This window comes from Eurosta solidaginis, chromosome 5, assembly GCF_040869045.1.
Source record: "Eurosta solidaginis isolate ZX-2024a chromosome 5, ASM4086904v1, whole genome shotgun sequence".
NCBI lineage: Eukaryota > Metazoa > Arthropoda > Insecta > Diptera > Tephritidae > Eurosta > Eurosta solidaginis.
The window spans coordinates 196,714,133-196,741,035 of NC_090323.1; the positions used below are offsets into that span (position 1 = coordinate 196,714,133).

The window sequence follows — 26,903 nt, forward strand, 5'->3', positions numbered from 1 at the left end:
ATAACTCAGTCGTAGGCTATGTAAACACCGCAAAAAATCTTGGAATGATTTTTGATAGGAATTTTACATGGAATAACCACATTTATAGAGCAATAGGTAAGGTTTATGGCATGCTTCGCTCACTTTGGACTACCCAACACTTTACCCCAGTGAAAATTCGACTGCTGTTAGCTAAAACATATCTGTTACCCAACTTATTGTATGGATGTGAACTTTATGCCAATTGCGATAGCTTGTGTCGTAGTAAACTAAATCTCCTCTATAATAATATAGCCAGATATGTGTATAGTGTTGGTCGTTACGAGCACATCTCCATTTTCGCCAAGCGGATTTTTCTATTAAATTCGATAACCTGTTACAATTAAAGTGCCTAACACTGCTTCATAAGATCATCGCATCTCGAGAACCTGAACATCTCATGGACCGTTTAAATTTAACAGATCACCTCGATCGTTCAACTTAACTACTATGAAGTACAATTGCCTAGTTACTGAACGTCAATTTTTTGTCTACGCTGTTCGCCTTTGGAACGCTCTGCCCCAAAAACTTAAAGCCATACAAAATGCGCTGCGCTTCAAGAATGAGCTCATAAACTATTTTCATCAATAACAAGGCAATGTGCACTTTCTCTTACATTCTTCTTCTTTGCATTTTATTACATCCTCAGACTTGTTATTCTCTGTTAAACAAACCTGTTAAGCATATTCACTTGTCAAGTTTATTTTTTAATGTTATTTTTAAGTTAGTTTTAAGCTCAAACACTGTAAATTAACCTAAGGTTGTATGTTTGATTAATGATAAATAAATAAATAAATAAATATGCGAAGTGAAACTTGTTTTCCTGAGCGCAAATCCTATCGAAGAATCGACCCACTCTAATGTAGGTAATTCATTCTTGTCCTCTCAACAGGTACACTTTCTTTATTTGTCGTTTGTATGCTGGAACATTTTTATTTTTGGCGTTTGGCTATAAAATGGCCATCCATCATGCGTGCATGGCGTCAAACAGAAGAAATCTTTCTACGTCCACCCTATCGTAATTATGCCACATATAATATAAAGGCACGGATTTATGGTTTAACTTCAATAGTTATGTTTTGTGCATTTGGTAAGATGTGTCAGTACAGTGATGGCGAATAATTAAATGATTTACTCTATTCCTTTAGCGGAACATTGCTTTCTTGTATTTAATTCATTTCATAAAAGTAATTTGGAACGTGTTCAATGCAAATATAACATTAGTTTTTGGGAGAGCCTTTATAGGCGTGAGAGACCACATTTGAGCACCGTTGTGCCATATAGCCCTTGGTATTTGCCGGTGGTGGAGGTGAGAGGGCTTTTGAGCTTCGTTGTAGTTTTTGTTGTATATTAATTATGTTTTTATTTTAATTTTTTTTTTTCAATTTGCTATTCCCAGTGGATTAATTTAACTTTAGCTTATCCAAGATCTTTTACTGATGCTTTTATAATAATCGTGAGTATTGGATTGGCTACAAGGTTTAATCAACTTTATTTGCGTATTGAGGCGGTTCATAATAAGGTAAGACTCATGAAAGACGCATTTTATAAATCAACTCTGTTATATACGTTTTTATATTAGAAGTCCTTGTTGCTGTTGTTGTTGTGGTGATAAGGACACTCCCCGAAGCTTTTGGGGAGTGTTATCGATGTTGATGCTCCTTTGCCGGATGTGGATCCGATACGTTCTGTGCACCATTGAGTTACTAGTCCGCCCATCTCAGGAACGATTTAGTATGACCACGTGAGGCCATCCCAAGTTCAGCTCATGCCTGACTTCTAATATTTTTACGTTCCTCAAGCCAAACATTTAATTTTTAATTAGAATTGACTCTAGTTATAAAGAAATTTTTCAATGGCTGCCGAAATACGGCGGGAGGCGGGGGGTGTTTTTCAGTAGTAACTTTTTTGTTTTGCTGAACTATATACGATTGTTTTTTTAAAATACGTCTAAGAGACGTATCGTTATCTTTTACGTGACTACAAATTTTATTTGTAATTTTTGCCTAAAATGGTAATTTTAGCTAATATTTTTTTAAGTATAGTTTAAAATAGTTAACTCATTCAATTGAGGTACTAAAAATGTATTTTATTTTAATTTTTTTGCTATAAACTGAGGTCCTTCGAAAAAGACTGATTTTTGTAAGGACAAGTCCAAGACAAGTCAAACTTAATTTTTTATTATTAATATATTAAAAAAACAATATTTTTCTTTAAAAATTATTTAAAACAAGTGAATATATATCAAATAATTAAAAAAATATAAGTTTTTTTTATATCTTCAGCGTCCATATACTTGAACACGTCTCTCTCAGACGTACGTTATCTTTCTAGGGTAAAAAAAATATCGCTATCTTTCAAGGGTTACTTGAATGCCGAGAAGCGTGAGAGCGATGCGAGTATATCGACATCCGGGAAACTCGCGAGAAGCTTAGTTCCTCGATTTCTCGTTAGCTCTAAAAAATAAGCATCATAAAAACAAAAAAAAAATATATATATTTATAAAACTGCAGTAAATCAAAAATACTGTACCTTTATACTTTTAGGTCCTTCCAATGTTCTTTTGGACTGAAGTGCGTGAGCATTTTCTTGATTTATTGCGCGTCATGCGCTTGATTAACAACAATATAGCACCACTCATAGTGCTGGCCTGCAGTAATAATATGTATTTTATATGCTTTCAGCTATTCAACAGTTTTCAGTAAGTAAATATTTTTAATATAAAATCTCTGGGTTATTACTTGCATAATTTATTTACAAATATGCACGTTGTCTTATCAAAAATCAACTAATTACATGCAAATATCGGTATCACCTGAAAAGACGGGTACCGGTGCGTATACGTAACTTTTTTTTTATAATTTTGACTGCTGAGTGGAATATCACCTTATTTCGGATGCCGTTTCAAAAATACCCTTTTTCAAAATTTGTTTCAAAAACGATCTATCTCTTCAGTTCAACATACCCAATTTTGGCATAAAGTCAATAGATTTTGACGTTAGATGTGAAGTTTTTGGAAAAAATACGGATATAGGGTGTTTTTAAAAAGTTTTCTGAGATGGGGCGTTTTGGGTTTTGGAAGCGGCAGCAGAGATAGGGTAATATTCCGCACATAAATCGTTTTGGTATAAAAGTGTTACATACATACAAACACACAGAGGAAGCTAATATAAAATAAAAGCGTATTGAAAATCTTTTTCTAATTCCAGAAATATTGGCGTAGATACTATTGCTGTTTCCGCTTTTTGGTATTCTCTCTTCTTCGCGATATTCCGGACAATATTGACACTTTTTATGGCCTCCTCTGTTAACGATTACAGTAGACGAATATTGGCGACATTGCGTAGTGTGCCAAGTTCATCGTGGTGTGTTGAGGTGAGCTTAAAGTCATGGCAAATAAAAGAAGCTTAGATTTTTGAACTTTTGCCCAAATTAAGTTTACTTTTGCTTTAAAAAGTGATCAGCGTTGCCATGGGTGATTAAAAAAAAACATAAATGTAAGGCGCGATAACCTCCGAAGAGATATTAGGCCGAGCTTCATATACAATTTTCGTCGTGCAAGGCAGAGGACGCCTCCACCAAAGCCATATCTTGTACATCTTTTTCCCAATTACCTTTTGCTGAATATATTTATACTTCAGTACGCTCATATCCTTTTCCATTTGAATTCCCACTCCTGCGATGATCGATCTGTTGAGAAACAGAGAGATTTTTTTTATTAAATACACCACCAACTATCAACTCGTATTGGACGTTATGCTTGGTTTTCATTAGATTATCTGGTCAACATGGTTAACATCAAACAATGCCTCAAATTGACAGGACGATTATTTGCTGCCAAATTTTCATAACCAACGACGAATAGTAATGGAAGGTGTCAAACTGGCGATATATAATTTACCACATCACTATCCGAAGATTATAAAACAAGGCATGAGTACCAAGTACTCGTGAAGTTCGGTGTGTACTTCAACATACAGGCGTGCGTCTAGAAAACTCATGTTTTTAGGTTAACTAGAGCTCGCCCAGGATTTAAAGTTAAACCACGACAAAATTAACTTTACCAAACACAAATAATTTCCGGCCTTCTGAGGAGAGTTTCGTCAGCTTCTAGTCTATAACAGCCGACAGCGAATTTTTATCGCCGAGCTATCGCCTTGCTATAGGCTTGTTGTAGCTAAGTCATCGGCTTCTTATTGGTTTCTTATCGACATGCTATCGATGGGTTACAGGTTTCCTAACGGTTCCTGAGTCGTCGAAAGCAAATCGATCCAAACCGATAACATATTGATAATACTCGGATAAGAAATCAACACCTTTATGTATAGAAATCGATATCTTTTGATAAGTTTTCGATAAAAAATCGATATATTTTCTATAATTTTTCGATAACAAGCCGATGCTTTTTTGATGAAAATATTGATTATTTTTCGATAAATTATGTCAAACTTTTCGATGGTAAATCTTTGTGAAAATATATCGATAATTTTTCATTAAAAATCTATATACCTTTGAAGACCGATACATTTTCGACAGCATATCGATAGCTTTCTGATAGCGAATCGATAACTTGTCGACAACTTTTTGGTAACATATCGATAACGTTTTGGTAACATATCGCTAACTAAATAATCGATAGCTTTTCGTATGTAAATCGATAACGCTTGCAAAAAAAGGTCGACAACTTGTTGGCAATCTTGTGCTATAGATAGAAAATCTATAAAACTTCTATAACAAATCGATACTTCGTCTATACCTCGATCGATAAGCCATCGATAACACATCGTTAACACATCTATATACATTTAATAATACGCCCGCCGCTTTCGGTTCTGGCTTCGGCCTTGGATTTGGTTTCGACTTCTAATCTTTGCTTTCCTCTTCCTCCTTTCTCATTTCCTTTAATTTCCTTGCCTTGGCTTTGCAAACGTGAGGATAACCATAAGCATCGTTATTATCATCCACATCGTTATCGACATTACCAAATATTCTACTATTATTTTTCTTCCTCATATCTGTATCAAATCTTATGCACTAGACCTACACTATAGACTACAGACTATAGACTACGCCTACACCGCACTCTATGCCGCTTCTAAGAACTACACTTAGGCATACGCTTCCAGTCTGGTTGGTTGTTGTTTACATATCAATAAATAGTCCCCTAACTTCTGAATTATCTAAGAAAAAAAGTTTTCACCAGTTGATTTCCGAAAATGTTAGCCTGCGATAAAACTAGGAACGAGCAGACATTTCAAGAGCAAATCGGCCATTTCATATCTTTGAGGATCAAGATCAAGATTTTTTTCTCAGTGAATTCTAAGTTCAGAAAAAAGATGAACTAATACTAAGACTTCTTAAGGGACTATGTAGAAAAAACTACCATTCTTTTATTCTCACTTGCTGGCCTAACTTCGTATAGTGAGCCGGTTTGATAGAAATCTCGATATTTTTTGCCATTTACCTCACGCTTCATGGTAAAAACGGACGGAAAATGTATCCGTCTACGTAGGCTGGGCAGTTTTGATAGAAATCGCGACACCTGCAATCAAGTTTTGCTTAGAGGTAGCCAAGTATTCAAGGAGGTATTAAGAAGATTTGTTAAGTTTCCAAATCTTCAATTAAAGATGTTTGTGCTAAAATATGATGATTTTGAATCAACTTCCTCTGACAACCCTAATTCCATCCCATGTAAGGAAAACTTTATTCTATAAATCAGCCTCAATATTTTGGCTTCAGTTATTTCTACTATTATTATATAAGTGGTGTTTTTTTATATGTATATACATCTATATTTGCGGGTAAAACAAAAAAGTTTATCATCGCTTAGATAATGTTTCGGAGACCCATTTAGCGGCAATTATTGAAGACTCACGGCAGTGGTAAATAACTCGCTGCAAAACGGGTTTTACCGAATAGCGGATACATGCACCTATGTTGCTCCCCTGCAAAAATCGCGAGTACTCCATGCATGCATGTTGTATGGAGTACTCGCTATAGACCAAGCGATTGCTCCAAAATTAACCACAATTCATACAAAAAATATGGTTCAATTAACATTGCGATGTCCTAGGACTGGACCATATACTCCAGCTCAGCATTATATGAGAGTAATCCATGGAGTACTCCAGTATGACACAAGTGGACCACATGATCCAACGATTTTTGCAGGGTCATAGAAGTGGATAATAGTTTAGAGATAAAATGGAGAGACACATTTCAGTTTATAATCTATATATATATAAATCAAATTCTGTGTGTGTGTGTGTACCCTCAGCAAACGTTACTCATACGCCATGTACGTTCTTAAGTGCAGAACTTTTGTTTGGTCATAGCATTGAATTCGCAAAAAGTTAAAGCGATTGCATTGAGTGTTTCAAAAGTTTTTATTAAATTTAAGCATTCCATTGTATGAGATGATAGACAACAAGTAAGGAAGGCTAAGTTCGGGTGTAACCGAACATTACATACTCAGCTGAGAGCTTTGGAGACAAAATTGTCTTTTTCATGGAAACATACAAATGGTAATACTAAAAATTATAATCCAATTTCGTTCATTTTAAATAGCAATCTGAGATGATGAGTGCCCAGGAACTTATACACCAAATTTCATTAAGATACCTCAAAATTTACTCAAGTTATCGTGTTCACGGACAGATGGACGGACGGACATGGCTTAATGAATTTCTTTTTCACCCTGATATTTTTGATATATGGAAGTCTAAATTTATCTCGATTAGTTTATACCGTTACGGAATACCGTTATGCGAACAAAATTAGAATGCTCTGCTCATCTGAGTATAATCATAGCTGCGTTGGTTTCGTAAGGTTTCGTAGATGGTTTATAAGTAGGTTTTATTCCATATTACATACGTTTGGGAAATATCGACCAAATTGTAGACCAAGGGTGACGTTTTTCGGAACGATTTTCCTTCATCCTTTGTCAAATAAGCGAAAATCAGCATGTAGGAAAATGAACCTAGGGTAACCGTGAAATGTGTTTGTACGATATGGGTATCAACTGAAAGGTGTTAATGAGTATTTTAAAAGGGAGTTGGCCTTAGTTCTATAGGTGTACGCCTTTTCGAGATATCGCCATAAAGGTGTACCAGGGGTGACTCTAGAATGTGTTTGTACAATATGGATATCAAATTAAAGGTATTAAGGGGGGTTTTAAAGGGAGTGGCCCTTACTTGTATATGTGTAGGCGTTTTCGAGATATCGACTAAAGTGTTGACCAGGGTGACCCAGAACATCATCTGTCGGGTACCGCTAATTTATTTATATATGTAATACCACGAACAGTATTCCTGCCATAATTCCAAGGGCTTTTGATTTCGCCCTGCAGAACTTTTTCATATTCTTCTACTTAATATGGCAGATGTCACACCCATTTTACATAGTTTTTTCTAAAGTTTTATTTTGCCTCAAAAAACCAATCAAATCACAATGCTTCATCCCTTTTTTCGTATTTGGTATAGAATTATGGCATTTTTTCAATTTTGCGAAATTTTCGATATCGAAAAAGTGGGCGTGGTCATAGTCGGATTTTTAGTACCAATATAAAGTGAGTTCAGATAACTATGTCAACTAATTTTAGTAAAGATATATCGATATTTGCTCAAGTTATCATGTCAACGGCCGAGCGGAAAGACAGACGGTCGACTGTATATAAAAACTGGGCGCGGCTTCAAGTGATTTCGCCCATTTTCGTCATAGAAGCTATGCCCTTATTAAATTTCACAAGGATAAGGTAAATTTTTGTTCGACTTATGGCATTAAAAGTATTCTGGACAAATTAAATGAAAAAGGGCGGAGCCACGCCCATTTTGAAATTTTCTTTTATTTTTGTAGTTTGTTGCATCATATCATTACGGGTGTTGAATGTTTACATAATTTACTTATATACTGTAAAGATATTAAATTTTTTGTTAAAATTTGACTTCAAAAAATTTTTTTTTTAAAAAGTGGGCGTGTTCGTCATACGATTTTGCTAATTTTTATTTAGAGTATATATAGTTGGCGGCCACCGTGGTGTGATGGTAGCGTGCTCCGCCTACCACACCGGATGCCCCGGGTTCAAACCCCGGGCAAAGCAACACCAAAAATTTTAGAAATAAGGTCTTTCAATTAGAAGAAAATTTTTCTAAGCTGGGTCGCCCCTCGGGAGTGTTTGGCAAGCGCTCCGGGTGTATTTCTGCCATAAAAAGCTCTCAGTGAAAACTCATCTGCCTTGCAGATGCCGTTCGGAGTCGGCATAAAACATGTAGGTCCCGTCCGGATAATTTGTAGGGAAAAGCAAGAGGAGCACACGCAAATTGGAAGAGAAGCTCGGCCTTAGATCTCTTCGGAGGTTATCGCGCCTAACATTTATTTTATTTTACATATAGTAATAGGAGTAACGTTCTTGCCAAATTTCATCAAAATACCTTCAACGACTGCCAAATTACAGCTTGAAAACTTTTAAATTACCTTCTTTTAAAAGTGGGCGGTGCCACGCCCATTGTCCAAAATTTTACTAATTTTCTATTCTGCGTCATAAGTTCAACCCACCTACCAAGCTTCATCGCTTTATCCGTCTTTGGTATTGAATTACACTTTTTCGGTTTTTAGAAAATGTCGATATCGAAAAAGTGGGCGTGGTTATAGTTCGATTTCGTTCATTTTGAATAGCGATCTGAGATGAGTGCCCAGGAATTTACAAACCAAAGTTCATTAAGATACCTCAAAATTTACTCAAGTTATCGTGTTTACGGACGGACGGACGGACATGGCTAAATGAATTTCTTTTTGCTTCCAGATCATTTTGATATATAGAAGTCTATATCTATCTTCATTAGTTTATGCCGTTACGGGGTGCCGTTATGCGAACAAAATTAATATACTCTGTGAGCATTAAGTTATGAGATTTTGAGTATGAATTTTGTGTGACAAAATAAAATTTGAAAAATAAAGAAAAGAATGATGAATTAGAGGAATGAGGGATCTAAGAAAAAAGAAGGAGAGAGTTAGAGGGTGTAAAAAAAGAAGAGGGAGAGATAAGGTAATTATAAAGGGTAAGAATGAGAAAAATTGGGTGATGCGTTTTGAAGAAGATCAATAAAATCTTATGTACTGATTGCTTGACTTTGAGTAACGGGAAGGAATACGTTAAAATACACCTTCTTATTTAGATTAGTATCCGCCCACACGAGCAACGCCAGGTACCCTGCTAGTACATACTAAAATTTAGCAGTACTAATTTTTCACACTTGGCAATCCATTTAAAGTTTAAGTGCATATGTATATGGGGTATTCCATAACTTTTTTTGAGTTGGATGAAAAAATTTGAAAAAATTCTGAAAAACGTCTTTCGTAAGCTAGAAAAAGAAGAAAAACTTTCAGCCAATTCTAAAGAGGTCGCGTTCAAAATTGGTTGAAATGGGATGGAATACCCCATATACATGTAAAAAAACACAGCTGTTGTAAAATGTACATTCCTTTTGTGAATTTATCTATAGAGTTATTTGTGTGTGTATCTGTCTTATTCCTTGTGGTTAAAATATATGCAATTTGCACAAATCTTTGGCAGGCACAACGGTTCAGTGAACAATTGGCCTTCGATATAACAGCTTGGTCGGGCTGCGGTTTCTTCTTTATAACGAGAAAACTTATTTTAGCGGTAAATGCGTTGAGTGATTGAAATTTGTCTATTTTTGTTTGGTAATAAATTTTTTATTATTATTATTTCTGATTTAATTACAGATGGCTAGCACAATTTTTACTTATGAAGTTATGGTCGCCGATGTAATTAATAAAGGCGCAATTCAGCAAGTAACCAACTATTGCAAGCAAATTGAGTACGAGATGGACAAGGACGGAATTCTTTGAAGAATTGTGGAATATAAAATATTTATGACTGTATTTAAAATATATTTTGTGTAAATATGCTGTTAATTCATACAAACCAATGAAGCCAAGTTGAATGAAAGGTGTTAAGCTAAATTGGAAGTTGTACTGTGAGCAATATTTTCTGTCACTAAAAACCCTGAATATGTTACTTTAGGGCTTTTGGACTTAGGCAGACAGCATAATGCTACCTTCGTATGGGATGGTGTTTCAGGCAGGGCTGAGCAAGTAAAAAATCTAAAAAGACAAGAGCTCTTTGGGTGAGTGCTTGTGAGAAAACTTGGAAGCTTGTAACGAATCTTCAAGACTTGTAGAAATTCTGTCAATTTTGAGTATTTGAGGGATGTTGGTGTTGGTTGCGCGCTAAGCAGGGAGGAACTATTGAATGTTTTCAAAAAGACTCTTGCTATCGCAGGAACTGCGAAGAATGGAAAGCCCGTACGGTAGCACTAAAAGAAATTGTATCTGCCTAATGTTGTACAAAACGTCATCGATTTTCATATGAATACAGACAAACGAATCGTTCTCTGCACCACCGGTGACAGTCTTTATGAAATTCCCTGAGAGAAAGCTCATTTTCAAGTCCCAAAAGTCTTTGGCGCACATAAAATTAGTATTCTCGCCAACTCTTAAGATTTTTTTAGATTTTCGTGTGCTGGTTGATTGTTGCCTTTGTTTCAAAGGCGGATAATAGCTATCAAGTCTCTGTCAAGTACCATGGACCAACCATTTCGCCGTCGCTTCTTCTAAAGCGGCTTACTTACTTACTTGATTGGCACTTAACTGGCGCCAGTTGTTTTTCGCTCTGCTAACTAGGGCCAGTTGGTCACACCAAGGGAATTTAAAACTTTTTCCCACCTAAAACGTCTGCACCATATAGCAAGACGGGAACGATATGTGACTTGTAGAACATGATTTTGGTTTGCCGAGAGAAGACTATGCTTTATTGGAAAGCGTGATTCTTTGCTGGATTTCAGAGCTGATATTGTTGCTAGTGTTGATGCTGGTTCCCAAATAAATGAAGTCTTTTACTATTTCAAAATTATAGCTGTCAACAGTAGCGTGGTTGCCAAGGTGCGTATGCGCTGACTCTTTACTCGATGACAGCAGGTACTTCGTTTTGTCCTCATTCAAATCCATCTTTTCCATCTTTTTCGCTTCTTTTTCCAGTTTGGAGCAAGCAGAACTTATGGCGCGAGTGTTTCGGCCGATGATATCAATGTCATCACGCACGCTTTTATAGAATATTGTTCCAGAGCGGTTAAGTTCTGCAGCTACATAGTATAATTTTCTCCATCATCAAATAAAAGAAATCGCACGATAGTGGTCACCCTGTCTGAAACCTCGTTTAGTTTCCAACGTCTCGGAGAGGTCTTTCCCAGCTCTTAGTGAGCGGATGGTGTTACTCAACGTCATTCTGCACAGCCGTATAAGTTTTGCGGGGAAATCAAATTCAGACATAGTGGCATATAAGCAGATCCTTTTCGTGCTGCCAAATGCGGCTTTGAAATTGACGAAGAGTTTATGTTTGTCAATTCTTTTTCCGCGGATTTTATCCAAGTTTGCAGAATACCCAATCGTCGCGCATGCACTCCAAATTATTTTGCGTAGAAGCTGATGAAATCGCCTTACCAGCTCCTCGTCGACGTATTTGAATAGCTCCGCAGGCAATTAATCAGGGCCTGCGGCTTTGTTGTTTTTTAATATTGTTATTGCTTTTCTAACTTCTTCATAATCTACTTTTCGTCAAATGAGATGACATCTGTTTAACCCGATAGTGTGAGAGTAGCCATGGAGCTCACGTAGCACGCACACCTACCGGAAGTATTGGTAAATGTTGTTCCAGGTATTGGGAATGGCGCGGGTCGTGGGAAGCTAAGTCTTAGTGGGTAGCCCTTCAAAAGAGAAGGGGAGTCCCATACTTGAAAAATCTAGCAGTGAGGCTGTAAATTTTCCGGTCTTCCTCCTTCCACGAAAAAAAAAAAAAAAAAGCTTCTCAGCAAACGAGAAGATGGATGCCCTGCCCATTAGGTTTAGTAGCCCATGAGCTCACGTACGGAAATAATATTAAATGCAGTGCCAGGCATCGGTAACTGCGCGGGCCGTGAGAGTCAAGGTTTTAATGGGTGCCCGTTCGAGGGAGGAAGGCAGTCCTACACTCGGAGAGTCTCGCAGTAAGGTTTCATATATTTCCAGGTCAGTGCATAAAGCGTTTTCTCCTTCCACGCAAAAAAAAAAAAAGAAAAATTCAAAAGTTTTTGTAAGTAAATAAACTACGTCTTCTTTTAAATATTTTAAGAGCAAATTTCTTTGAAAATAGCACACCCTTTGAAAGATAAATTTTCTTTACGGGAATATTGTGGAGTTTCCAAACCTTCAATTCACTTCACTTAGGTTAGATTGCGTTGAACTGGCTGATCAATAAAAACCTCAGATAGATTCAATGTGTCCACAGTGTTAACAGAATTTCTTTGACGACCAAACGCAAGAACCCCAATCAGGTGCCAGGACATATGTTATAAAATAACTCCGTTCTCTTAGCAAAAACTAGAAGTTTTCTCAGAACTAGCTTAATTGCTGTCTCGAGATCTGGCAACTCTGCCGCCCCTAATAGATGGAACCTTCACCTGGCGAGCCCAGGGTACAATGGATTGGGACGTCTATTGTCTTTTGATCGAGTGTTGCAACCTTCTTTGCCAACTCTTCGTCCTTTTCGGTACCTTCTATCCTTTTATGACCGAGAACACAGTATAGGTATATGGTCCGGCCTCAGCGAAGTCTATCCAATGCTTCTTTGCATTCCAGAAGACTTCTTGATGAAGTACTGCATGAGATTATTTCCTTAAGCGCCGCCTGACTATCAATATATATGTATATTGACACGAATGCAACTTAAGCACGCTTCCTCCAAAATGTCTGCTGCTTTCTTCACGCCTATAATTTCTGCTTGAAAGACGCTGCAGTAATCTGGCAGCCTGTACGATCTAAGTATTTCTGGATCGACGCAGTAAACAGCACACCCTACCCCTTCCATTAATTTGGAAACATCCGTATATACGTGTATAGTGTTTTCTGGCATTTCTACACCCTGACGCCAACCCTCTGGCTCAATTGATCTCTTTCGAAGCTCAGGCCTGGGACCATATATTCCCCTTGGCCGATTTGAGCTGGCGCTATACTGCTATGGCCATATGTTCTGTACTCAAGCCTTCTTTCCATGAATCTGTTATTTTTCGAGATATCGCTAAATATGTTGTACGCAAAATAAAATGAAACACTTAAGCCTATGCAAAAACAATTTTTTCAAAAAGATTGGTATTATATTTAAAATTGTTAGTCGATTTTATTTTTGTTGCCTCATTTTTGAGTGAGTACTAAAAGAATAACAAATTGTTGTTGGTAGAGTCCCAACTTGATCTAATCCCACGATTCTTCTTCTTCCTATAGTTCAATCGAGAAGCAAGTATTGTCGTACATATCTTCACTATCGTCGGAACATATTCCATCTAATTCTTGTAATGCCTGACTTGATGTTGTATGCTTATCATCGCCAAACTCATTAGGAGGAGATTTCAAAAGTGCAACTAATTCAGGTGAAAATGTTTGTTTTTTTGTTGAATAAATCCTCTTTGACAAGTAGATACTAGATAAAAGGAGATCAGATGAATCCATAGCTCTATCAAAGACATCTCTTATATTATTTTCCCAGCTATTTTTTCTGCCATGCGACATGCGATCACTTTTATAGTATTTGTTTTGTCCTAGGCAGCCTAGTGGTACACTAGATGATTGCATAATTTGAGCGGCGTGAACCAAAATTTTGTGTAACGTGGCTGACATAGGATACCAGTCGTATTTTTCCATCTAAATTTCGAATGTTCTCTTACAAAAGCAAACAAAATACAATATCCATTCCTAGCCAGTGATTTTCATACGCGATCATATTTTGTAATCTTCGTCCATTTTTTTCCATTTTTGGGTTGCATGTGAGCAGAAACTCTTAATTAAACGGTTTTATTTAGGTTGACTTGACAGGGTGCACGGCCGGCCGTTGTGAACGAATTTTGTAATTAAAATTAAGTAACTTCCCCATATGCTACAAGCTTGAAACTTAGAATATAGTTCAGAACCCGATGACACAATGCAATAATACGAAAAAAATCGTCGCTAGGTGGCGCAAGGATCGAGATATTCACAAAAATCGTATATGTGGTTCGATTAGGCTCATATTTGGAACACATAATACATACAAGAAAAGGGCGTTGATCAGAAAATCAACTAAAAGCGTTGGACGCGTAAAATTTTTATTGATAGTCATATATAAGACCAAGTGAACCTTAATCAGGTTATGCTACGCCTCGCATTTTTAGAAATTTCTTGCGCCCAACGCTTTTATTTAATTGCCAGATCAACGCCCTAGATTTGTGAGGAGTGTGATTACTAGTACCTAGGACCTACCTAATTATTTTCTAGCTTTTAGTATCTATATATTAATACGCTAGCAAAAGTTCCATACAAACAATTGACAGGCGGTTTCGCATAGTTAGCATACGTAAAATCATATAAAAGTTATATGAATCAATTCGTATGAATCGGCCGCAGTGCATGGGCCTATTTTTGTTAACAAATATTACTTTATTTGTTTATAATTAATAGAAAAAGGTTTTTTTAAATTCGAAAATCTGTGCAAATATCGAAATTGCCATCTGTAGGACGCATTGTTTCGTCTAAATATGTACATATTCGTACGCGCCAAACGGTGAGAGAACTACTGCCTCACTCATTTTCAGTTCAAATAAAATATTGTTTCCAATTGTTGCCACTTACCTATGTTGGTCTGTACAAAAATCCTTTTAAAATTGTTCCAAAATAGCTGTTAGCGCACAAAAAAACTTTAAATAGAAGTAATAACTTAACCGGCCTATTTTTTTGGACAAATTTTACTTACACGTAAATGCATCGGTCTTTATTTAACAGATTCTTTGTTTTTTTTTTAATTTAATGTTGCTTTCAAAAAAACATGAAATCACAAATAATGAGTCAACTTTTGTTCAAACTCACTAAATTTATTTATTTATAACAATTAACTGCAAATTTGCCCGAAAATATTTTTGCATTTCCATTATTATATTATTTATTATTTAAATGCAAGTTGACTGAATCGGAAAATTTCACGTTGTATATTAAACGGAAAAAAAACAAGTAAGGAAGGTTAAGTTCGGGTGTAACCGAACATTACATACTCAGTTGAGAGCTATGGTGACAACATAAGGGAAAATAACCATGTAGGAAAATGAACCGAGGGAAAACCTGGAATATGTTTGTATGACATGCGTATCAAATGAAGGGCATTAAAGAGTATTTTATGAGGGAGTGGGCCATAGTTCTATAGGTGGACGCCATTTAGGGATATAGCCATAAAGGTGGATCAGGGTTGACTCTAGAATGCGTTTGTACGATATGGGTATCAAATGAAAGGTGTTAATGAGTATTTTAAAATGGAGTAATCCTTAGTTCCATAGGTGGACGCCCTTTCGAGATATCGCCACAAAGGTGGACCAGGGGTGACTCTAGAATGTGTTTGTACGATATGGGTATCAAATTAAAGGTATTAATGAGGGTTTTAAAAGGGAGTGGTGGTTGTTGTATAGGTGGTCGCCTTTTCGAGATATCGCCATAAAGGTGGACCAGGGGTGACTCTAGAATGCGTTTGTACGATATGGGTATCAAATGAAAGGTGTTAATGAGTATTTTAAAAGGGAGTGGGCCTTAGTTCTATAGGTGTTCGCCTTTTCGAGATATCGCCATAAAGGTGGATCAGGGGTGACTTTAGAATATGTTTGTACGATGTGGGTATCAAATGAAAGGTTTTAATGAGTATTTTAAAAGGGCGTGGGACTTAGTTCTATAGGTGGACGCCTTTTCGAGATATCGCCATAAAGGTGGACCAGGGGTGACTCTAGAATAAGTTTGTACGATATGGGTATCAAATTAAAGGTATTAATGAGAGTTTTAAAAGTGAGTGGTGGTAGTTGTATATGTGAAGGCATTTTCCAGATATCGACCAAAATGTGGACCAGGGTGACCCAGAACATCATCTGTTGGATACCGCTAATTTGTTTATATATGTAGTACCTGCCAAGATTTTAAGGGTTTTTTATTTCGCCCTGCAGAACTTTTTTAATTTTCTTCTAGTTAATATGGTAGGTGTCACAACCATTTTATAAAGTTTTTTCTAAAGTTATATTTCGCGTCAATAAAACAATCCAATTACCTTACCATGTTTCATCCCTTTTTTCGTATTTGGTATAGAATTATGGCATTTTTTTCATTTTTCGTAAATTTCGATATCGAAAAAGTGGGCGTGGTCATAGTCGGATTTCGTTCATTTTTCATACCAAGATAAAGTGAGTTCAAGTAAGCACGTGAACTAAGTTCATTAAAGATATGCCGATTTTTGCTCAAGTTATCATGTTAACGGCCATGCGGAAGGACAGACGGACGACTGTGTATAAAAACTGGGCGTGGCATCAACCGATTTCGCCCATTTTCACAGAAAACAGTTAACGTTATAAAATCTATGCCCAAAAGGATTGGTTAGTTTTTGTTCGAATTATGGCGTTAAAAGTATCCTAGACAAGTGAAATGAAAAAGGGCGGAGCCACGCCCATTTTGAAATTTTCTTTTATTTTTGTATTTTGTTGCACTATATCATTACTGGAGTTGAATGTTGACATAATTTACTTATATACTGTAAAGATATTAAATTTTTTGTTAAAATTTTACTTTAAAAAAATTTTTTTTTAAAAGTAGGCGTGGTCCTTCTCCGATTTTGCAAATTTTTATTGAGCGTACATATAGTAATAGCAGTAACGTTCCTGCCAAAGTTCATCATGATATCTTCAACGACTGCCAAATTACAGCTTGCAAAACTTCTAAATTACCTTCTTTTAAAAGTGGGCGGTGCCACGCCCATTGTCCAAAATTTTACTAATTTTCTATTCTGCGTCATAATTTCAACTCATCTACCAAGTTTCGTCGTTTTATCTGTCTTTTGTAATGAATTATCGCACTTTTTCGGTTTTTCGAAATTTTCGATATCGAAAAAGTGGGCGTGGTTATAGTCCGATATCGTTCATTTTAAATAGCGATCTGAGATGAGTGCTCAGGAATCTACATACCAAATTTCATCAAGATACCTCAAAATTGACTCAAGTTATCGTTTAAACGGACGGACGGACATGGCTCAATCAAATTTTTTTTCGATCCTGATTATTTTGATACATGGAAGTCTATATCTATCTCGATTCCTTTATATATGTACAACCAACCGTTATCCAATCAAACTTAATATACTCTGTGAGCTCTGCTCAACTGAGTATAAAAACGTCCCTTGGTTTTATGTGAAAATGTCAACCGGCATCATGGCGGCCGTATTGCATAGGCAGTATATTACCCACTATATTTATTATTAGGCCAACTTTATTGGATTATATATCCATTAATCGGATGCTTAGATCCCATAACCCTAATTTGTTTATGTCGCTTAAAGTTATGAAATTAATTTCATCTTAGTAAATATGTTTGCGTGAGCAATTTCAATGTTTTTGTTTGTTTTTTTTTTCTTTCTAATTTATTCTGCCTTGTTATATCTTAGTATTATGTCGTTCACAGACAATATTTTATGGTAGATATGGTCATATATATTCATGAAAAGGAGTGTTTACAAATTTAATACAAATTAATTACGTACATAGATCTCAATGGGAATCCCAACATTAAATATCCGGCAATTGGAATCTTCATATTTCCACAATGATAACATTAAAACCCGGAAAAAAGTCTAAATGCAGTTATTGCGTTTTTATATGGAACGGTTTATTCACTTCACTTAATTTTTTCGCTCTTTAAGTACTTTATTTTTTTCTTTCATTAAAATTTTTTTTAGTAAACTCTGCCTTCTTTCTCATTGCATAATTGTTTTATATTTTTATTTTACTTTTTATGAAGGTGTCCTCTATTCTACTCGAAATTTTTGTTTTGTGCCACACTTACATATTACATATGTATTTATACAAAATTAAACTCGGTATAGCGCCAATTGCATACCTAACGGGTGGCGTGAAATAGGCTAAATTCCTTTAGCACATTTCTTCGTTTTTAACTAAAAGTTCGTGTTGTTTGAATTATGACACTATTGAAGTAAATGGGCGATATATGTATATGGGTGATATAGGCCTACTGGGGAACCGAGCACCCAAAACTAACTGCGGTAGCCCGCCAACGGTGACCTTCCGGGTGGTGTGGAAAAACCTATTTTTCAATTCAATTTCAAGTAATTTCACCATAATTCTATGTCAATTTCATTTGATTTTACATAATTTTTATATTTTTTGTTTAAGGAGCTCCATACCAAAACGTTATTATTACATGTGAAAAGTTTGTAGAAAATTTAAGAAAATATAATCAAAAAGTATAATGTCTTAGCTCAAATTCAAAATTTTAATGAAAAAATTAAGTAAGTTAGACCAGTTTCCAATACTTGATGCATAGACTGAGTTGAAAAAAATACAAGTTGGTCGAATTTCGACCACAGGCGTACTAGTAATACTAAAAGCTAGTAAATAATTAGGTAGGTCCTAGGTACTAGTAATCACACTCCTCATCAATCTAAGGCGTTGATCAGAAAATTAAATAAAAGCGTTGGACGTGGACCTACCTAATTATCTTCTAGCTTTTAGTATTATTATTACTTCATGTAAGTATTGTTTTCAATAAAACCGTTTAACTTAAAAATTTTTTAAAAATTATTTTTTTTAAATTTATTTCTTTCACCTTCTCCTCGTTAAGTCGACTATTGAATTTTCGCATAATCCAGTCGAAAACAGTTTTTTGTTGCTTATTATTTTCCACCCACACATTAAACATATCTCCGTTTTTGATCATGATATGCTCTGAAAATGTTTGATAAGTCAGCGATTAGCAAACTCTTGCAAAAGATATATACCGAATTAAAGGAAAAACAACACAATTTTCTCACAATTAATTTTCATATCACACCCAGTCGGACCCCATAACTTCTACTTTACGAAACCCGAGCAACATTTTTAAACCCACATAATTTTAACCAGCACATAATTGCTGCGAAATTTTAAATATATGTTGTTAGTATTGTTTTTGCACTTATACAAATTGTTATACACATCTTCACGATTATTTTCCATTTAAAAAAAAAAACAGATTTATCTGTAATACTTTTCCTTTCGCACAATTTTTGGCTTAACTAATTTTTGCACAATAAAAATCGCAAAATTGACGTTCAAATAACGGTTAAATTCAGCTGGTTACCTCTTGTACTAGAGTTGCCAGAGACCAAAAAAGCATGTATTCGCAATATAAGGTTTATTCCCTATTCAGAGAAAATATAATTTGCCAAAAATTCGAAACTAAAAAAAATTACTTTTCTATATTTGCGCGTAAAACATAAAAAGTTTATCATCACTGAGATAATGTTTAGGAGGCCCATTTAGGGGCAGTTATTGAAGACTCACGGCAGTGGTAAATAACTCGCTGTCATTTTTCATTTCATTTTGCATTTCAGTTTATAATCTATATATATAAAAATCAAATTCTGTGTGTGTGTGTGTTCCCTATGGATACGTATTTGCCACACTTCAATCATCACCAAATAAAACATATAGGTTGCTTCGATCAAGACGAAGTTTTTCCAGAATTTCAGAACTAAAAATTTTAAATTTAAATTATTTTTGTTTTTTAATTTCACGTGCGCCACTGAGTGGCGAGAAATTTTGTATGCCAGCAAAAGTTACTCATACGCCATGTACGTACTTAAGTGCAAAATTTTTGTTTGTTCATAGCATTGAATTCACAAAAAGTTAAAGCGATTTCATTGAGTGATTTAAAAGTTTTTTTTTAATTAAAATAATTGATTAAGTTATGAGATTTTGAGTGCGAATTGTGTGTGACAAAATAAAATTTGAAAATAAAACAAAGATTGATAAATTAGAGGAATGAGGGATCTAAGAAAAAAGAAGGAGAGAAGTAGAGGGTGTAAAAAATGAAGAGGGAGATATAAGGAAATTTTAAAGGGTAAGAATGAGAAAAATTGGGAGATACATTTTAAAGAAGATCAATAAAATCTTGTACACTGATTGCTTGACTTTGAGTAACGGGAAGGAATACGTTAAAATACACTTTCTTATTCAGATTAGTATCCGCTCAACTTGAGCAACGCCAGGTACCCTGCTAGTACATACTAAAATTTAGTAGTACTGTAACGAATATTAGCAACACTAAGGAGTACTGTGATCTCTAAGCCGATGCTAAGCAGTGACGTGAATGCACATCAATAATTCAATCATTATGTCTACACATATGTACGTACACGCAGCAGAGAAGCAACGCACAAACACATGCAGATATCTTATCTGAGATATGCAATTATAATTGTGGAAGTGTCGCGCATATGAGAGCTATACACGTACATCTGTAGCTATAATTATAACAGATAACCAGCTAGTAGATTTTAGAACAGAAGCGTCTAGAAGATGCAACGAGGAAGTCAAAGAGTATAAAAGGCCTCAACAGTAGAGTTTGATTTAAGCGTTCCATCTGTCGAGTAGTAGCAGTGTTATTTTTTGAAAGTACTTTAATAAAGGCCATTTTGCATTATAAAATATTGGATTCATTTATTCAACAGTTTAGTGATTCGAACTTAGTGGAAGGTTGCAAATAAGAGGATTTGCAGTAAATTCGTTACAGTACTAATTTTTCACACTTGTAAAAAAACACTGTTGTAAAATGTACATTCCTTTTGTGTATTTATCTATAGAGTTATGTATGTGTGTATTTGTCTTATTCCTTGTGGTTAAAATATATGCAATTTGCATAAATATTTTACGGTTCAGTGAACAATTGGCCTTCGATATAACAGCTTGGTCGGGTTGCGGTTTCTTCTTTATAACGAGAAAATTTATTTTAGCGGTAAATGCGTTGAGTGATTGAAATTTATCTATTTTTGTTTGGTAATAAATTTTTTATTATTATTATTTCTGATTTAATTACAGATGGCTAGCACAATTTTTACTTATGAAGTTATGGTCACCGATGTAATTAATAAAGGCGCAATTCAGCAAGTAACCAACTATTGCAAGCAAATTGAGTACGAGATGGACAAGGACGGAATTCTTTGAAGAATTGTGGAATATAAAATATTTATGACTGTATTTAAAATATATTTTGTGTAAATATACTGCTAGTTCATATAAACCAATGAAACCAATTGAATGAAAGATATTACCTAAATTGGCAGTTGTACTGGGAGCACTATTTTCTGCCACTAAAAACCCTGTGTATGTTACTTGAAGACTTTGCACCTTCGGCAGACAGCATAAAGCTATTTTCGTGCTGGAAGGTCTTTCAGCCAGGGATGAGTAACTCAAAAATCTGAAAAGTCAAGAGCTCTTTGGGTGAGTGCTTCTGAGAAAACTTTGAAGCTTGTATCGAATCTCCGAAATGAATCTGATGAAATGAAATATTGCTTCTTTTGGGTATTTGAGGGATGTTGATGGTGACAGCGCGCTAAGCAGCGAGGAAATTCTGAATCTTTCCATAAAGACACGTGGCATTGCAGGGACTACGAGGCTTGGAAAGCTCGTATGTGGTAGCACTAAAATAAATTGTATCTGCCTAATGTAGTACAAAATGTCATCGATTTTCATGTGAATACACACACATGAATTGTGACTCGTAGAGCATGATTTTCTTTTTCCTAGAGAGGACTTAACTTATCGCCGCTTCTTTTTCCAGTTTGGAGTAAGCAGAACTTACGGCGCAGGTGTTCAGGTCAATGTGTACAATATAGTTCCAGCTTGTATAATTTTCTCCAGCATCAAGTTAAAGAAATCGCACAATAGGGGATCACCCTGTCTGAAACTTTATTTAGTTTCGAACGGCTCGGAGACGTGTTTGTTGTTGTAGCAGTGGCTCGGGGAGGTCCAATTCCGACTGGGATGATGGTGTTAAACAACATCATTATGAACAGCTGCATAAGTTTTGCGGGGCAACCAAATTCAGACATAGCGGCATATAGGCAGCTTCTGTTCGTGCTGTCGAAGGTGACTTTAGAGTAGACGAAGAGGTGATATGTGTCAATTATTTTTCACGGGGTTTTTCCAAGATTTGGCGCATCGTCAAAATGGTCGATGGTAGATTGACCAGGTTTGAAGCCGCACTGATTAGCTGATTCACGATGTGCTTCAATTTGTTGCACAACACACTTGATAAGACCTTATATGCGATTATAGGCTGATCCCGCGGTAGTTGGTGAAGTTTGCATGATCCTAATTCTTGAGGACTGGGTAAAGAAAATTTAGTTTCCAATGCGACCTACCATCTCCTCCCCATAGTATTTTAGTAGCTCCGCAGGTTATCTATCAGCGCCCGCGGATTTTTTGTTGTTTCATCTTGTTATTGCTATTCTAACTTCATTATAATCGGATGGGGCATTAATTATATATACTTTTCGGCAAATGAGAAGACGAGTGATGATTGGTGTGATAATAGCCACGGCTGTTCAACGGAATTGCGTGGGCTATGGGAGTTTAATTCTAGTGGGTAGCTCTTCAAAGGGGAGGGGAGTCCTATACTAGGAGAACCTCGCGCTTTAAATATTGTAACGATTTTACTTGCAAATCCTCTTATTTGTTCTTTTGCTAGGTTCGTATCGCTAAACTGTTGAATAAATAACTCCAATATGGAATAATGGAAAAATGGCCTTTATTAAAATACTTCACAATAACACTCAAACTGTGCAACGAATAGCTTAATAACCAAACTGACTTTCAAAATAATACTGCTATTGCTCGCTAGTTATCGTCTTAGTCGTAACTGCTTGACAGCTCAAATCAAACTGAATTACAGCGCCTCTATGTCTGTCGCCTTTTATACTCTTTGATTTTAACATTCGCATCTTCTAGTCGCTTCCATAATCTACTAGTCCAGCAGCTCTCAAACTTCTCAGCTGTAACTACAATTGCACAATTTTATAGTTTTTCTCATTGCATACTTATAGGAGTATCTCAGATATATGCATGTATTTGTGCATTGACTCTCCGCTGCTCGTATACGTACATGGTACATATATGTAGACGCAGTTATTGTTTCGTTTATGTAGATACATGATGATTGAATTATTGATGTGCATTCACGTCACTGCTTAGCATCGGCTTAGAGCTGGCAGCACTCCTTAGTTTTGCTAATATTCGTAACACTGCCCTCCACCTAAGTCTGATCGTCCCGATCAGACAAATCTCTCGATCTAAACGCTGCTAGCATCGCCAAATGTACCACTCTTCTACTCCGTGGTTTCTCAATGCTTTGTATGCGGTATATGGTATCACTGATCTTCTTCACAACCTTGTACGGGCCTTCCCAACTGCAACGAAATTTGGATGGAACACTTTTCTACTGCTGAAACCTTTTTCCAAACTGAAGTTAATTGGCACATCCTGGTTCTTATAATGCACAATCCTTTTCTGCATGTCGATCCTGATACCATAGTCAACTAGGAAATCCACTCCCAAATGACTTCACGAACGATCTCTGCCACAACGAGTTTGTGTAGAACCATGACCTCCCCAATTAAGACTTCACATACCACTTTTCCCTGGACTTGGTTGTACTCGCCAGTAATCGTACGCAATCTTGCTCCAGGTAATGGCTTTACTTTCCTGTTGACCAAATCAGATCGGATCAAGGAATGAGATGCGCCCGTATCTACAGTCAGTACACGAACCTTGCCATCCACATTTCCTTTGACGGTAAGACTGCTCGATTTCCTTCCAGTTTATGAGATAGGTATCACACTACATTCCATAGCTGGGGCAAGTCCTCGATTTTTACATTTGAGTCGCTCTTGTTTATCTCCTCCAGCTTTGCGTTTACGACCAGCCAAATTGGAACTACCAAGACCGGTTCTGCTATGACGTGCAATGTGACTTGGCACTTGAAACACTTCATAACTCCGGCATTATTTTGTTGTAATCCCTTCAGTGCTTCCCAAATTGTGTCTACCCAATCGGGCCTTTCCACTTCCACACGATGAGCTTTGTATGCGGGCTTACTCAAAAGTGACGCTGTTTCCTAAGTCAGTGCATGGGATACCGTTTCAGCAAATCTTGACTTTGGGTTCGCGTATGTGGCTCGCTTCGTTTCGACGTCCCATATGCCGTTACTAAAGCTCTGAGTCTTTAACCTTTCTGTGTATTCCACAGGTGCGTCCGCATTTGCGAGATGAGCCAACCTTTCAACATCCGAGGCAAACTCCTGCAAAGTCTCATTCGCTCTTTGGTGACGGTTTTGCAACTCAATTTGGAATATCTGCTTCCTATGCTCGCTTCCATAACGTCTCTCGACAGCGGCCATCCATGCTTCATAGTTGTTCCGCTCTCCTTCGGGAATCGTCTGTAGGATTTCGGCTGCTGGCCCTTTCAATGCCACGAACAGAGCTGCAAATTTATCTTCAGCATTCCAGTTGTTCGCTGCCGACGTCTTCTCAAATTGGAGCTTAAATACCTGGAATGGAACAGAACCATCACTCAAACACTCAAACTGTGCAACGAATAGCTTAATAACCAAACTGACTTTCAAAATAATACTGCTATTGCTCGCTAGGTATCGTTGTTGTTGTTGTTGTAGCAGTGCTTCGCCCCACCCAACAGACGCGACCGATCACAAACTGTCATCAATATCCTCTAACGGGAGTCCAAGGAAACTTGCTGTTTCAACAGGGGTGGACCATAGGGAAAGGGGTGTTAGAGGCGTTGGTTCCACATTACAATTAAAGAGATGGTTGGTGTCATGTGGGGACACATTGCAAGCGGGGCATACATTTTGTATGTCGGGGTTGTTTCTCGATAGGGAAGAGTTTAACCTGTTGCTGTATCCAAATCGAAGTTTAGCTAGAGTGACGCGCGCGGAGATTGCTTTCCTCAACAGCGAGCTTTGAGTATTTGTCTTTAAGAATGAATTATTAAATGCCGGATTTCTTCATGATGCTTACAATAACTTCTTAAGCCCCTGAGAGGAGGTGCCTTTTCAATCAGATATCTATTGAGGTGTCTATGCTTCTGGGTATTCAACAGAAACTGTTTGTTGAGCACTTCATTTCTCTCCCTAATGGGGAGCACTCCCACCTCACTGCATAGGCGGTGATCTGAGGCATAAGAAGATAAGCATGCAAGCGGCCGGCCAATTGTTTTATGAGTGGTAATGAGCATCTTTTTGTCTCTACTCGAAATGCTGCCGGCAAGAGATTTGAGGATTTTATTATGGCTCTGGGTTTTAGGTACAAATGTTGTGAATGCTCACCAAAATGTACATCCTTATCGATCGTCATAACCTGTATTTTTGGGTGTAAGACAGTCAGTAACGTAATGCCATCGACGTGGTATCGCTCGTTGGTATCGTCTTAGTCGTAACTGCTTGACAGCTCAAATCAAACTGAATTACAGCGCCTCTACATCTGTCGCCTTTTATACTCTTTGATTTAACATTCGCATCTTCTATTCGCTTCCAGAATCTACTAGTCCAGCAGCTCTCAAACTTCTCAGCTGTAACTACAATTGCACAATTTTATAGTTTTTCTCATTGCATACTTATAGGAGTATCTCAGATATATGCATGTATTTGTGCATTGACTCTCCGCTGCTCGTATACGTACATGGTACATATATGTAGACGCAGTTATTGTTTCGTTTATGTAGATACATGATGATTGAATTATTGATGTGCATTCACGTCACTGCTTAGCATCGGCTTAGAGCTGGCAGCACTCCTTAGTTTTGCTAATATTCGTAACAATATTCTATTCAGGCCATAAAGCATTTGCTCCTTCCAAGAAAAAAAAGCTCCTTACCAAACGAGAAGAAGGGTGCCAAACAAATTAGCGTGAAAGCAGCCTTGGAGCTCACGTAGCGAAATAATGTTAAATGCGGTTCCAGGCGTGGGGAACCGCGCGGGCCGTGAGAGGTAAAGCTTGAATGGGTACCCGGCGAGGGAGGAAGGAAGTCCCACACACGGAGAGTCTCGCAGTGAGGCTTCAAATATTTCCAGGTCAGTGCATAAAGCATTTCCTCCTTCCACGCAAAAAATAAAAAAAAAAAATTTCAAAGTTTATGTAAGCAAATAAACTACGTCTTTGTTTTAAATATTTTAAGAGCAAATTTCTTTGAAAACAGCACACCCTTTGAAAAATAAATTTTCTATACGGAAACATTGTGGAGTTTCACAAACCTTCAATTCACTTCACTTAGTTTGATTGCGTCGAACTGGCTGGTCAATAAGACTTCAGATAGATTCAATGTGTCCACAGTGTTACCAGAATTTGTTTGACGACCAAACGCAAGAACACCAATCAGGTGCCAGGACATATGTTATAAAATAACTCCGTCCTCGTGGCAAAAACTAGAAGTTTTCTTAATTGCTGTTTCGAGATCTGGCAACTCTGCCGCCCCTAATAGATGGAGCCTTCACCTGGCGAGCGCAGGGTACAATGGATTGGGAAGTCTATTGTCTTTTGATCGAGTGTTGCACCCTTCTTTGCCAACCCTTCGGCCTTTTCGGTACCTTCTATCCCTTTATGACCGAGAACACAGTATAGGTGTATGGTCCGTCCACAGCGAAGTCTATCCAATGCTTCTTTCCATTCCAGAAGACTTCTTGATGAAGTACTGCATGAGATTATTTCCTTAAGCGCCGCCTGTCTATCAATATATATGTGTATTGACGCGAGTGCAACTTAAGCACGCTTCTTTCAAAATTTCTGCTGCTTTCTTCACGGCTATAATTTCTGTTTGAAAGACGCTGCAGTAATCTGGCAGCCTGTACGATCTAATTATTTCTGGATCGACACAGTAAACAGCAGACCCTACCCCTTCCATTAATTTGGAAACATCTGTATATACGTGTATAGTGTT

General features: G+C 36.9%; 1 protein-coding gene and 1 long non-coding RNA gene across 4 annotated transcripts in view; one reads left to right on the plus strand and one right to left on the minus strand.

The window, feature by feature from the left end:
* Gr64b (Gustatory receptor 64b) overlaps positions 1–9,982 on the plus strand; it is a 48,460-nt gene extending 38,478 nt beyond the window's left edge. The window contains 7 exon segments of the mRNA XM_067787315.1: positions 911–1,108; positions 1,167–1,327; positions 1,418–1,540; positions 2,565–2,719; positions 3,228–3,393; positions 9,590–9,679; positions 9,763–9,982. Coding sequence (XP_067643416.1) covers positions 911–1,108; positions 1,167–1,327; positions 1,418–1,540; positions 2,565–2,719; positions 3,228–3,393; positions 9,590–9,679; positions 9,763–9,888 — 1,019 coding nt within the window. The 3' untranslated portion in view covers positions 9,889–9,982.
* Positions 2,167–26,903, minus strand: part of LOC137252094 (uncharacterized) — a 150,025-nt gene continuing 125,288 nt past the window's right edge. For 2 of the 3 annotated variants that reach the window (XR_010953447.1, XR_010953446.1), the window contains 2 exons: positions 2,551–3,708; positions 2,167–2,474 (listed from right to left, as the gene is read on the minus strand). This is a non-coding gene — a long non-coding RNA (uncharacterized lncRNA). The remainder of the gene's footprint in view (positions 2,475–2,550; positions 3,709–26,903) is intronic. The other variant, XR_010953448.1, reaches the window with a different exon arrangement.